Genomic DNA, 14896 nt, shown 5'->3' with positions numbered 1-14896 from the left:
GAAGCGTCTGTAACCCGAGGTACCACTGTATTCAGTCCTCTAGTACGTGCAGGGCTTAGCCCAGGACCCACTTTCAGTGTTACAAATGCACGGTAAGACTTAATCAGGAATGTGGTGTAGCAAGCTGCAGTGACTGAGACATTGGAAGAGACAAAGAGCTGGTTTGCCTATAACGCTAAACCAAAGCATGGCTTAGGGTGGACATAAGCATTCCTGGAGAGGAGATCATGGCTGCTGTACTCCTCCCCTAGTCCTCTTGCTTCTGCGCTGCTGGAAACTGAACCATGATTTGACTTGGCGTATCAGCCAAACCTAGAATCATAGAATCATAGAGTTGGAAGAGACCACAAGGGCCATCGAGTCCAACCCCCTGCCAAGCAGGAAACACCATCAGAGCACTCCTGACATATGGTTGTCAAGCCTCTGCTTAAAGACCTCCAAAGAAGGAGACTCCACCACACTCCTTGGCAGCAAATTCCACTGTCAAACAGCTCTTACTGTCAGGAAGTTCTTCCTAATGTTTAGGTGGAATCTTCTTTCTTGTAGTTTGGATCCATTGCTCCGTGTCCGCTTCTCTGGAGCAGCAGAAAACAACCTTTCTCCCTCCTCTATGTGACATCCTTTTATATATTTGAACATGGCTATCATATCACCCCTTAACCTCCTCTTCTCCAGGCTAAACATGCCCAGCTCCCTTAGCCGTTCCTCATAAGGCATCGTTTCCAGGCCTTTGACCATTTTGGTTGCCCTCCTCTGGACAAGTTCCAGTTTGTCAGTGTCCTTCTTGAACTGTGGTGCCCAGAACTGGACACAGTACTCCAGGTGAGGTCTGACCAGAGCAGAATACAGTGGCACTATTACTTCCCTTGATCTAGATGCTATACTCCTATTGATGCAGTCCAGAATTGCTCTAGACAAATCACGAACTGTAAACCCAAGATCTGTAGTTCTTCGTTAACTTCTAGTTGTTTGTGTGGAACAAGACAAACCGTGATCCCAGGTTCAGAAGACAAACCATGGCTTAGCTCACAGCGAGGCATCAGTTGGTCTGGTGGAGGAGCAAAGTGGACATCATCTCCATTGCATGAGCCTGTGCGTTTGCACCAAGCCATAGTTTGGCTTGGTGTTATGTGTGAAGCAGCACAAAGAGTTAATGGTGTAGAAATGTGACAAACTGGATAGCAGAAAGTCCTGTAGACTATTGACTGCTTCCCATGTGCATCACAGCTCGCTTGGATGTGTGAGTGAGCAATCACAGATCAAAGTCTACAAATGAAGTTTTCACATCATCCTAGATATGATTCGAATGTTCCCTGCTTCCAACCACCACCGGCTGCGTAGTCAAGTGATAAGAAATCAAATGACGCTTGTAGTGCATGTGTGAACTAGCCCTAGGTAACACAGTGGAACAAGGTCAAACCAGTGTTGGCAGCTCTCATACACTGAAGCTTCTCTGGGGGCGAAACTATATATTACATTCTTGTTGTTTTGGTTAAATAGCAACCATAGGTGGGAGGCAAACCCAGACATAATAAATCCGATCACACTTTTAATGTAGTGGGCACATTCTGCCCTTACTCTGTCTGATGTGAGAGCCCCAGTCTCCCCAGGCATGACATACCTTGCGGCTAAGCTTGCATTCTGTTTCAGAGTAACTTATCTTCCCTAACAGGGAGCGCTATACTGACTGGGACTAGGTTTTATTATCTTATTATACCTGTGCTGTGCTTAATGCACCGGCACCCAGTCCCAAAAAATGGCTGCTTTGTGGCTTTGGACCAGGGTACAGTGGTACCTTGGGTTACATACGCTTCAGGTTACATACACTTCAGGTTACAGACTCCGCTAACCCATAAATATTACCTTGGGTTAAGAACTTTGCTTCAGGATGAGAACAAAAATCGTGCTCTGGCGGCGTGGCAGCAGCAGGAGGCCCCATTAGCTAAAGTGATGCTTCAGTTTAAGAACAGTTTCAGGTTAAGAATGGACCCCCGGAACGAATTAAGTACTTAACCTGACGTACCACTGTACTTCAAAATATTGCACATCTCCATGTGTCCCACCCACTTAGATCTGCAATGGAGGGTCTCCTACAGGTTCTCCCACCATCTGAGGTGAAGCTGAGGGCCTTCTCGGTGGTGGTGCCCACATACAGATGCCTTGAGTGTGTTGGCACATCTCACACCAGCATTTGAAGCCCTATTTGTGTGGGAAATCAGGTTTTCTCAAGAGGAATCTGCCTAGTGGTGGCTTCCCTCTCCAAAACCGGTTGTGTGAAACGGCCTTCCCTCTCTCTTTCAGTAAAGATCTGGAAATTCTGAAGATTTTCTCCCTTGCCTCAGCCTCTGCCATTGCTACTGCCATTATTCATAACCCGCGTCCTCAGTGAGGGGGGCGCGACTGTCGCTGATACTCTCCCCGCTGCCGGGTTTGGCGCGGCATCTGCTTTCTGAAAGGCAGGGAAATGTCACTGCTGAATGTCAGAGTGGATGAAGTGACGGCCTAGCGGAGGATCCTCGAGGGCCTATTGTCCCTTCCTCTCCTTTTCTACTTAATGGAACTGTTAAAAAGATCAGGAAGAGCTGTAGATGAGATAAGTGAAGAACAGCACATGACAGGCAGCACAGACCAGTGAGACTAACGTGTGCCCCTCTGATGCATGAGGGAGTGTGCTGTTGAAAAATATTGCTTTGTCACACAAAACGTACCTGCTCTTTGTCATACATAAGGCTACTTTGCAAAAAAAAAAATGTCATGGTTTCCTCCCTCCACCACAAACATTATTTTTATTTATTATATCTCTGTCTCCTTCGGGGCATACTAAGAAGGCTTTATTTCAACAGTTCTTTCTATCTTAAAATATATGTTTTAATAAAGGGGTTATTAAACCCCTTGGTACTCCCCTTTGCAACCAGCAGTCGGTCCCTTTAGCCGCTTCTTTCTCTCTTTTTCTGAATTATCCTTTGCACTTTTCTGCAGTCCGCCCACCAAGGCAGTTGTTTGTTGTTGGGATGCAAAGAATTTAACGCAGTCAAATTATTTCTTGTCAAAGGATTCAAAAAAATCAGTCCAGCATAAGCAGGAACTCGCCAGGCTGATTTCCTAATGCAGATGCAGCAAACTTTTGGCATATAAGTTTATCAGGTAGTTATCAAGTAGACAGGTGCTAAAATGAAAAATGTTAAGCTGATAATGTAATAAATAACAACCTGCGCTTCCTGGCTGAGCTTCAGAGAAACCCACATTTTAATATATTTTTTAGATGTGGGAGACGAGTTTCTCTTTGAACTGTTACTCCTTGTGCTTCTACTGTGGGGTGGCTTCTGATGAGGCTACATGAGGGCTATCTTGACTCCATGTGGTCTTTTGGATCTTGACCCCTGGCCAACAGATGGAAATAATACATTTTGTGCTCCAAGGTATTTTGGATGCCTCTCTCAGTAATAAGTCCAGTCCTGCCAACTCCAAGTGCAAAGAATGGAGCGTGGAGCAGCTTTGCTGAAAACCAGTATGTCGGTGACTTGTGGAAGTCAGGTGATCGTTTGTCACACCTCAACCCGTGTGATGTATCAGCAGAGAATGTAGTGCACCAAGAAAGTCTTCAGAGATTTCCTGCTCCCAGCAAGCACCTTCTTCCAGAGTCCAGGGTTAAGGGGAAAACTCCTTTCCCACACAGTTCAAAGTGGTAAAGTGTTTATTGTCTCCAGACACAAGACAAAGCAAAACACTGCTATCTGCTATATACAGTTTTTTATGCTCTTTGAAGTAAAGAGACACATGCGTGGAGAGATCCACTAACACTATCAGCATGCTAGCTAATGCTGCTGTGTAAAACCCACAGCCCCTTCCCCTAACTCTTACGTGTTCAGAGTCTGACCCTGACACAGACAGGACAGCATCAGGAAATGAATGAGAATGAAAGCAAAAGGAATGAAAGCAATGCCCCAGAGACTATTATACCTGTCTCTATGTGTAGGTATATTTCCTGAGCCAATGGGAGGGTGAATAACTCAGCAAACCATACACTTGACTTTGCTGGTACAACATTGCTGTGGTAACCCAGTGCACATGACACTCTTATCTCAGAACATTCAGATGTGGGGATCATGCTCCTCAAGACATCAGACCAAGCTCTGTGCAATTTAACTGGTTGTTCACATGACACCAACGCAATATAGCCTCCTTCTCCCACACCATGCAACCTTGGTCAACACATTCATTTCACAAGACCACCACACTACTGAAGCTTTCAACAACCAGCTCCTCCAGCACACAAGTCATGCTCAGCAGGAGTACAGTGAGAGGGGTACACCGATGACCATGGGTACTGGGGGCGGAACTCTACAAATAAAGATGCTCTGTGTTCTTCTCCTCCGTGAACAGGCCAGCCAAGATGGTGCCCAAAACCAGGAAACTGCACTGGTCTAAAGATGTCTTGAGATGAGGGCAGTGCCATTACTTTTATTTCTTGGGGGGGGGGATTCCCTTTCTCCCTGCCTCTGCTCCCCCCCCCCTATTGCCCTGTGGCTCTCCTTCAAAAATATAGACAACGGCGGTGAGGTTTAGAGAAATGAAACGTTGAAGAAATGAAACTTTCTTGTTCTTTGAATGTGAATAGTCAAGTTGTTCCCTCTGTTCTTTACAGTGACCTTTTAATTATCTGAAAACGTGTATTTCTTTCCATTCTGCAAATGGCTTCCTTTTTTCAAAATATTTTCTCACTACTTGCCTACTTTACATACCGACCCAGGGCATTAAGTTAACCCCCCCCCCCAAAAAAAAAAGTTGGCCAGAGGTGGGTGTCAGGTATAAACCAGCTCCAAGAGAAGGTTTGCAGCCAACTGCAGAAAACAGCCAGGAACAGAGAGGCTTTGATGATAGTCAGGCGGTGGCGGCGAGTGGGGGGGAGCCAGCAGCTGCGGAATTCAGCTCTTCCTGACCTTGACAGGGAAGCTTTTAAGGCAGTAGCTGAGAGCAGGCTAGAATGCAGTCAACGCTCGCCTGAAGCACAGTCAGGCGCAAAAGAACTCAGAGATAGCCTGTCAGAAAAGGAAGAGGTGGGGGCTAATCCACCAAGTCCAAGGAGTTGGCGAATGGGAGGGTTGCAAGACAGGAAGCAAAACAAGAGATGTAAGGTTCGTAAGTTCAACTGCTTCTGGCCACGCCGAAAGGAATCTTCAGAAGGGTCATCTTGAGTGATGATGCCGGAGGCTTTGTTAGAGCCGTCCGGAGCTATCTGTTTGTTTTTGCAATAAATCCTCCTTTTTAATTTGCTACACTTACTGTGTTATCAAGCCGGGAACCTGGACTCCTGACAGAGAGTGGCATCATCCTGCATCACAGCTAGTTGAAAAGCAATTTCCAAATGCTCACTTTTAGTACAATAGATTTGTAGCAGACCTAGTTGTTCTTTCCTTCCAGACATCACCTCTGCTGGAGGGTCTTGTCATATCCCCAACACTCAAGTCACAGTATCTGTCTAGTAAGAAAATTCCAATTTTCTTCCCATCAAGCTTATGCCTAACAATGGCAATTGTTCTGGGTAACCTGGTTATATGGAAATCATGGGTACCTGTTGGATATTGCCAGTAATATCACTAGTGACAAGCAGAGCCATTCTTCATACCTCCCTAAGTCAGTATTTGAATTGATTTTCCTTTTTTCTATTTCATTTAATAATGTATTCCCTCTTTTTGAGGAGCTTCCTCTTCAAAGAAGCTTACCGTCTCCCATAAAAACCAGCTGCACTTAACAATTATTCATATGCTGAATTGTTCCCCCACTGAACTACTAAAGCAGAGGAGTTCTCATATATTTGGGGATACCCACAAGCTTCTCCGTTCTTCTTCTGTGCCATAATAGTGTCCTGCCATTTCACGAGACTTCTGCTCTGTCCATCTATCCTATCAGTAATAGTATATTTTACATATTTATTTATAAAAGTATTTATGTACTGCCCTCTCATAAAATATCAGGGCAGTAAATAGTTCTACTTCACTGGACCATTCCTTTGTTTCATAAAATCCATATATTGTGTGATGGGGACCTCAGAGCTGTTTACAAAAAGCTAGTTTGTGGTGTGGACCTAAGGAGGGAGGGAAACATGTTTTTATACCATGCGAAGTTTTATGAGAAAGCTGTACAAAGTGGGGATGGGGAACAAATCCATTCAGTTCACATTTTAATGGAAGCTTACTAACGTTACTTAATTTGCATGCCCCAAATCGAAACAGTAACCACCACGCAGCTGTGGTTGGTCCTTAAAAAATTTCACCTCTCCTCATTTGGTGATTGTTATGTACTGAGTGAATAGGATCCAAAATGCAGCAGTCTGATTGGTCCTAGAACAATAGGATCCAAAATGCAGCAGTCTGATTGGTCCTAGAACAATAGGATCCAAAATGCAGCAGTCTGATTGGTCCTAGAACAATAGGATTCAGAATGCAGCAGTCTGATTGGTCCTAGAACAATGCAGCAGTTTGATTTGTCTGCAGGAGCCACCCAATCCGGCTCCAGATGGAAGTGAATCCATAACCTGATTGGCCTACAGGAGAATTCCAGAATTAGCCAATCACGTGCAGCCCATTGTGTAAATAATGTATATAAAGCAGATACTTTGAGGGGACTTTCATTCCTCCTCACCACTGTGAGCTGAATAAAGAGCATGAAATCCACTCTCGACTCTGAGTATATTTCAGTGGTGCAGCTCTCCAATCCAAAAATATGAACAGAAAAGCATACTTTGCTTATAAGAGTGAAAACAGTGTTCACAAATTCATTGTGTTGGGAGAAATTGCCTGCAAAAATATGTTTGTTTTTTAAAAATGTGTATGTATATGTGCACAACAGTAGAAAAGCACATTGAAAAATACATGTGAATTTTCATCTGGAGTTATTTTGTTTTTTTAAAAAACAATGAATAATTTTGAAATGCAGAGGACAGAGCTTAAGGCTGGAAAAAAAAAGAAACTGAGAGAAACTTAAATTGACAAATTTGCCCATCCCTAGAACTTTCTATTTACGTTGTCTCTAAACCACTGATAAAAAAATTAATGTTTTCCACTTGAGAGCTGCTTCATTAACATCGAAGAGAGGGAAGCCAAGCTAAAGCAATACCAGGAATACATGATGCCAAACTGGCAGCTGAACAGATGAGCAGATGTATTACGGAGCAATAATACATCTGCTCACTGAAATTTCCTTGCTGCAGAAAAACTCTTGAGGCTGATTCTCAACGCAGAAGGTGCCGCTAGGGACTGTGGTCCTATTTCTGATCTTTTGGTGAGAAAAGGTAAGACAGCCAGTGTGTTCCGCTCTTCTGTTCTGTTTTTCTGCCTGCTAAACACCTTCTTCCTTCCAGTTACCTTCATTTCCACTCAGACAGGTTTGAGCTGTTGGCCAGCCACCAGATACAAAATCTAACACCTGTCTGCCAGATGTCTGCTGCTGTATATGTCACTGCTATGCCATCTGCCCTCCAACCTGGCAGGCCTTCTCTCAAGAACTTGGAATCAAAGCGTATTAATGAGGGGAATAATTTCATGTATCACCTGCTTTACAAAAACTCTTCTTCAACCTGCATAAGATTGCTTCCTCGCCATCCCCTTTCTTCGGCGCATCTGAGTGATGCCTGTGTATTCCATTTTTTACTGTGTGGTCCTTGGTTGTGTTTTCCCTCAGACTGGATTTGTGTCGATTTTATATTATGAACAACTTCCTTCTTGTAGGCCCAGAATTGGTTCTGATTTACTTATGGGCTGGTTCTGTGACAATGAGCATTCATCCTGCATTCAGGACATTCCCATTAATCATTTGTCCATCCTATACTTTTCAAAGCATTTCTCCATTACAGTGGTACCTCAGGTTAAGAACTTAATTCGTTCTGGAGGTCCCTTCTTAACCTGAAACTGTTCTTAACTTGAGGTACCACTTTAGCTAATGGGGCCTCCTGCTTCTGCTGCGCTGCCAGAGCACGATTTCTGTTCTCATCCTGAAGCAAAGTTCTTAACCCGGGGTACTATTTCTGGGTTAGCGGAGTCTGTAACCTGAAGCATCTGTAACCTGAAGCATCTATAACCCGAGGTATTCGACAGTGGAATTTGCTGCCAAGGAGTGTGGTGGAGTCTCCTTCTTTGGAGGTCTTTAAGCAGAGGCTTGACATCCATATGTCAGGAGTGCTCTGATGGTGTTTCCTGCTTGGCAGGGGGTTGGACTCGATGGCCCTTGTGGTCTCTTCCAACTCTATGATTCTCTGATTCTAGGTACCACTGTACTTTCCAAACCACCAAAAGTCTCTTCGTGTGTTTTTTTAATGGATTTGTTTCACTTGAGCAATAGACCTCTTTAAACTGCTTGAATTGTGCAAACGGTACGTCCTTGAATCTTTCCCACAAAATACTGACAGCCTGGAGGCCCTCAGACTCTTGTTTCGGGGACTGTTTCTGCATGGGCCATTCTGTGTGTCACCGTCTGCGGAGCTGAAGTCTCAGACTTCCCCCCCTTAATTCAGTGGATTGATGTGTTTTGTCAGCTAACAGCCTCAACTAAGTCCTCTTATCTGAGAAACCGCTGGCAAGCCAAGACAAAACCGTATCTCAGGCTAATTTGTCTTTATTAGAGTGCAGCCTGCATGTCCTAGTCTGAAGAAGTTGGTGGCCCATATTTTGCACTTGTGGCAAGAACTGATCAAGGCCCGGTGGCAGCAACGTCAGTGCATCGGCTGCTGTTCATAGCTTGACAAAGCATCCGCAAAGTAATGTTGACATTTTGGCTCTTGCCAGCTTGACAAGTAGTGAGGGGACAGGGGTGAACAGCAGAAGAGATCTTGTCCACATGGGCCTGCAAACAAAGCCATTGGGTTCAGCCAGAAACTATGTTGGCCAGCAGGTAATGGCTTTTTCCACCTGCCTTGCCCCAGCCTCCAGCCCTAGGAGCCTTCATAAGGGCGCTGCTTCCAGAAGAACTGAGAGGGGAGAGAGACTCTGTTTGCCATCAAGGGGTAGTTGGTTTCACCTCTGCTGTACCCCCTCGAATCTGAGGAACCTTCAGAAGGAAGTTGCTGCCATGTGCATTATGTATATGTGTATTTTGCCCATGTATGGAGATTGTGTGTATGAACTTAACAGTGTTTAGTTTATCTTTCGTGTGCTATTTTGTTAATGTTGTTTTATGGATTATAAATGCACCATATAATATGACTTTTGCTTTAGCTGCGGTGTTTAGATTATGTTTTAGTTGTTGCTCTGTTAACAGTGCTTTATAGTTTGTAATTGTTTTGCTGAAAATTTGTTATTTATTCTGTACAATATATGCTGTATTTGTGATGTTCTGTTATGTTCTATCATGGTTTTGTTACTAGATTCAGGTACATAGTGGTGTTGGTCTGACTCACTCAAAATATATATATATATAAATATCCAGTAGCACCTTAGAGACCAACTAAGTTTGTTCTTGGTATAAGTTTTTGTGTATGCACACTTCTTCAGATACATAGATGGTTTTGTTATTTATTGTTCGTAAGCCACTTTGGGATTCATTTGACTGAAAAGCAGCATAGAAATATAATAAATCCACCAAATCAAATCCCTAGGCTGATTTGCATGTACACAGGAAAGTAGCATTATTTATTTTGGGAAGTTGGAGGGAAATGTTGTCAATGAACACAGAAATTTCCCAGTTTTCCTTGACAGGGAGGATATGATGTGATATCCCCACTTCAAAGGAGAGCAGTGGGGGCTAGAGATGTGTATCTTAAAGGCACATACACCTGCCATAGTGGATGTGTGACACACCTTTCACTGACAGCTGCCACTCCTACTCTTCTTCCTGCCAGCCCATCACATCCGCCACGTTTCTGTACTAAACCATGGCAGCAGTGAACAAACTGTGAAAATGGCAGTCAGGCAAAAAAGGATGAGATTGCTTACACAGAAAATTTCCTGGTCCTCTGGGAAGGATTAAAAAGTCAAAATCTACCCTTTCAAATAAAAATGATAGGTAGATTTTATAAGTATCCCTTCTGCTTTAAAGATCTTATGATCTTATAACTGATAAATGAAACCTTTCTGGGACTGCCTCTCAAATACTCGCCTGTGCTTCCTAGCATGCCAAATGAAAACTGTGCCTAGGTAATCTTATTTAAGAGTGTACATGTGTACTTTGGTTCTAATTTATTTTTTGCATGTGAAGACTGCTAATTCTCATAACATTTATTAAATACTGCATTAAACTAATGGGGCTCCTTTTCCTGGTACTGCATTCTGAAGATGGAATCCTATGAGTTAATTTCAACGTAACTGATATTTTGTTTTCAAAAAACTGTGTAAGTTCATTTTAATTGTAAGTAAGGTGGACAACCGCCTGCTTTTCTCTTCCACATGATTTCAGGTTAATTATTGCTTCTGAATTATTATTTCTACAGTGTTAGAGGCATACAATGTAAGCAGCTGCTGAAAAATAACACTGAATTTTCTTAACCGTATTTTCATACCTAACATCTATTCACTCTTCCAAGCAAACCAAATTAACATACAAAGCAAAGGTGTGTCTTTTGTTCTGTGTGACTTACTCTGTTCACTTCCAGTGGTTGTGACAATTATGCAAGATTATACACTAATTTAGGATTTTTAATACAGTGGTACCTCGCAAGACGAATGCCTCGCAAGACGAAAGAGTTTTTCGTTTTTTGAGTTGCTTCGCAAGACGAATTTCCCTATGGGCTTGCTTCGCAAGACGAAAAACGAAAAAAACGAAAACATCTTGCAAGTTTGTTTCCTTTTTCTTAAAACCGTTAATACCCAGGGTGACTTCGAGGAGCAACTCATAGCACGCGGTGTGGTAGCCTTTTTTGAGGTTTTTGAAGACTTTGGTGATTTTGAAGAATTTGGGAAACCGTGCTTTGCAAGACGAAAAATTCGCAAGACGAAAAAACTCACAGAACGAATTAATTTCGTCTTGCGAGGCACCACTGTAATTTAAACATCAATGAGCAACAAAATAAATATAGGAGTTGAAGTACCTTGTACTTCAGCTCTTTATGCTGGATGTGAGGTCTGTGGAAGTGGCCCAATAGAAGCTTCCCTTTTTATGCAGGAATTGTGGGGAATTCCTAGTGCAGTGAGTGATACCTCGGTTTAAGAACAGCCCTGTTTATGAACTATTCGGTGTATGAACTCCACAAAACCGGAAGTAGTGTCCCAGTTTGCAAACTTTACCTTGGTCTACAAACGGAAGCTGAACAGTGGAAGGGCACTGGCGGCGGGAGGCCTCATTAGGGAAAGCGCACCTCGGTTTAAGAACAGTTTCGGTTTAAGAACAGACTTCCAGAATGGATTAAGTTCGTAAACCGAGGTACCACTGTACCACTGAAGGTCTTCATTGGGCATAAAAAGGGTATGGCTGTGGAAAGACACAGCCAGATGGCAGGGTATAAATAATAAAGTTATCATTATTATTATAGCAAGAGACAAAAATGTGGATGACAAGATTATAACAGGCTAGAATTGCTGTGGAAAGGCCTTTCAGAAATGTCAGGCATCACCTCTGTGAGTTTGTTCAAGTGAAGTTGGCTTGACTCTCAGCTCTTTGGTCTTGTTTTTGTTTGGCAAGAAAACAGAAAGCAGGGAAGAGTTAAGCAAACAAGGTACAAAGTGACTTGAGGGAAATCTATGACATGCTTTTAGGATGTGTTCATCATTTCTTGACCACCAGTCTGCTGATGGTTCATGAATCAAGAGGCAAGTGGTAGAGAAAGGAAAGTCTTTCCCTAGGCCAGTGACGTTTCAGACGGCTTGTTTTCTATACTGAAGGGGAGTTGGAAACCAGAAGTAATTTTCTTATAGAAGAAGATTAATGAAGTTGGAAGAACTGCAAGACAAAACTATCCTGGAAATCTTAGTGCATTTCATCATTCAAGTTGGACTCTGATTAGAAACTTCCCCACCGCTGCAAGGAGTTAGAAGCTTTCATTCATCAGTAAGAACTTGAAAAAGACTACTTGTTAAATGGATGTTTTACCAGAGATTCATAATATTTGTTGTTGTTTCTGTATATGGTTGAAAACTTACATTAGCACAATACAGATACCATTTGGATATAAGGTGGATCTCTTTATTTGCTCCACAGACTTTAAATTTACAGTATGTCAATTTGCTCTGCATTATGAATGGATGTATCAACTCCCTGCTTGTCAACTCTTTCCCAAAAGTCTGAGAATAAGCAAAAGAAGTTGTTGAGGGTGCAGGTTTCCTACCCACCAGCCCCCCAAAAAGTTCATAAAACTTCAAGTTTCTGAGCAGCATCATAATTTTCTGCACAGTGGATATGTTGTGGTTGTCTTGGACATAAGCAGGTTACGAAGGTTTGCATTGCAATGTAGAGACATTTTCATAACTGAATATGGGAATAGTTGTGAGATACAAACTTCAGCCATGTGATTGTTCTGTCATTCTCTTTATTCCTCTTTCTTTCTTTCTTTCTTTTCCCAGCTGCCTGTCTTGTCCTGGGCTGTATGATTTATCCTGATGGCTGGGATGCAAAGGAGGTGAAACGGATGTGTGGCGAAAAGACAGACAAGTACACATTGGGGGCTTGTTCAATCCGCTGGGCATACATTCTGGCCATCATTGGAATCCTGGATGCCCTGATCCTTTCTTTCTTGGCATTTGTACTTGGCAATAGACAGGACAGCTTACTAGCAGAGGAACTCAAGCTGGAAAACAAAGGTAGGAGGAACGGCTTTGGGAGGCTGTGTTATTCTGAACGGCAAGGGAAAGCACTTAAAAACAACCATCTCCATTGTCTGCGTAAAGACTCGCGCTTGCTCATAAGTTATCCCCCATCCATGTTAAAGAACTGGTCCTTAGTATTATTGACCTTGTCAAATGGCACCTTTTGGCTTCTCCCCTTCCTTCCCCTTTCATGCTCTTCAGCCTCTGGCTGAGTGGGAAAAGTTCCCGTGTAATTCCTGTTCCTGTGTGCTGCTGCCCAAAGGGGTGTTACTCTGCCTCGGAGGGCAAAGAACAGCACACAAGGGAGCAGTGATGGTGACGTAGACTGTGGAGGAGGGCACTACATGCTGGTGAACTCAGCAGATCTCAGAGCTGGTTGTAATAAGAATATTATTATTTGTACCCCGCCCATCTGGCTGGGTTTCCCCAGCCACTCTGGGCGGCTTCCACAAAGACCAAAAGTACACTAAGATGTCACACATTAAAAACTTCCCTGAACAAGGCTGCCTTAAGATGTCTTCTGAATGTCAGGTAGTTGTTTCTCTCTTTGACATCTGATGAGAGGGCGTTCCACAGGGCGGGTGCCACTATCGAGAAGGCCCTCTGCTTGGTTCCCTGTAGCTTTGCTTCTCGCAATGAGGGAACTGCCAGAAGGCCCTCGGCACTGGACCTCAGAGTCCGGGCAGAACGATGGGGGTGGAGACGCTCCTTCAGGTATACTGGGCTGAGGCCGTTTAGGGCTTTAAAGGTCAACGCCAACACTTTGAATTGTGCTCGGAAACAAGGTTATAGTCCTTGTTCTGCCTAATTGCATTGCGTTTCCCCGGACAAGTCTTTTATCGCACAATCCGCAAAAGCAGTTCCTGCCGAATTCAATGTGCAGGGCCCGGCCCACCCATGAGACAAGGTGAAGGGACCACCTCAAGCAGCAGGATCCACAGGGCAGCAGATCCCACTGCAGACCTTAATTTCTTCCCCTTGTTTGAGATGTAGATCTTGACTCCCACATTCTTCCCTGGTGGGGAGAGAGGTGTCGTTTTTGTGGTTCACTTCAAGTGCCAAAATGTCTTGGGCCAGCTAAATACAGTTAAATATATATAGAGAGAGAGTTTTAGTCTTAGTTGCTTTAGGTGGACAATGGATATATCAACTATAGCTTTTAAAAAAACAATTATTAGAAAATGCAATTTTTGTGTATTTTTAACAACACTGTAAGAAAACCTTTCATCTCCTAGGATAGCAACCAAGGATAGACAAACCTGCCTAGGTCTATTAGTTTATTTCACCCCCATATTGTCTACTCCAAGGTTAGCCATCATGCTGCCCTCCAGATGTCATGGGCTACAGTTACCATCTCCCCATGCTCCTATTAAGATTTTTCCTAAGTTTAAGAGCCTCACAGGAGATGGCAGGGGAGGGGGAGCGAAGGTTTAACACTTTCTTCTTGCTGTGACCTACCCCCTTGTGCTGCTGACTGGGGAACAGCTGAAGGTGGTGAAAAGCTTGCCAGGATACGCACATTTTCCAAGGCCTGTTAGGGAATATGGTTAATGCCCAGAGAATGAACAAAATTCATTTGGATAAGGAATAAAGACCTTTTAGAAAGGAAAACGCCACGATGGTTATCACCTATAGAAGTGCTATCAGTAAAGAAGACCAACATTAAAGGAGATTGGGGTACCTTTAAAGATATTATAGAATTCAAATACGGGAACAAAACTTAAAAAAGAGAGAAGACATACAAAACTGGATCAAAGACTGGGTCCAGTATTTCCAATTAAATGAGATATTTAGGGAAGACAAAGAAAGAGGATTTTCTGAGGAAAACTCAGAACTCAAAAAAGTCTTATTGGGCAACAAATAAAAACTAGTTTCAAAAATTTATAAAATCTTATTAGAGTGGGGAGACTAAGGAAGAAATAACAAAGACCTCTATGATCCAATGGACAATTGACCTAGGACACAACTGTGGAAAACCACAATAAACTTCCCGGCATGCTATACCCTAAAAGAGAACCTACAAAAGGTGATATATAGATGGTACCTCACCCCTAGTAAATTTGTAAAAATGTATAAAAAGGAAACCAATTTATGTTGGAAATGTGAAGAGATTGAAGGGACATTTATACACATGTGGTGGGGCTGTAAGAAAGCCAAAGAGTATCGGG

The 14896-nt window shown here is 43.1% G+C and overlaps 1 protein-coding gene across 1 annotated transcript in view; it reads left to right on the top strand.

Annotated features, from left to right (window-relative positions):
* The window catches only part of LHFPL3 (LHFPL tetraspan subfamily member 3), a gene marked incomplete at its 5' end in the record, with an annotated part of 260636 nt that overhangs the window by 152675 nt on the left and 93065 nt on the right, over positions 1 to 14896 (top strand). Inside the window, one exon of the mRNA XM_081212207.1 lies at positions 12486 to 12722. Coding sequence (XP_081068333.1) covers positions 12486 to 12722 — 237 coding nt within the window. The remainder of the gene's footprint in view (positions 1 to 12485; positions 12723 to 14896) is intronic.

The sequence above is a fragment of the Podarcis bocagei genome (genome assembly GCF_964188305.1).
Source record: "Podarcis bocagei genome assembly, chromosome: 10".
In the NCBI taxonomy this organism is placed as follows: Eukaryota; Metazoa; Chordata; class Lepidosauria; order Squamata; family Lacertidae; genus Podarcis; species Podarcis bocagei.
Note: the sequence above shows the minus strand (reverse complement) of the source record. Positions and strands in the feature narration are given on the sequence as shown.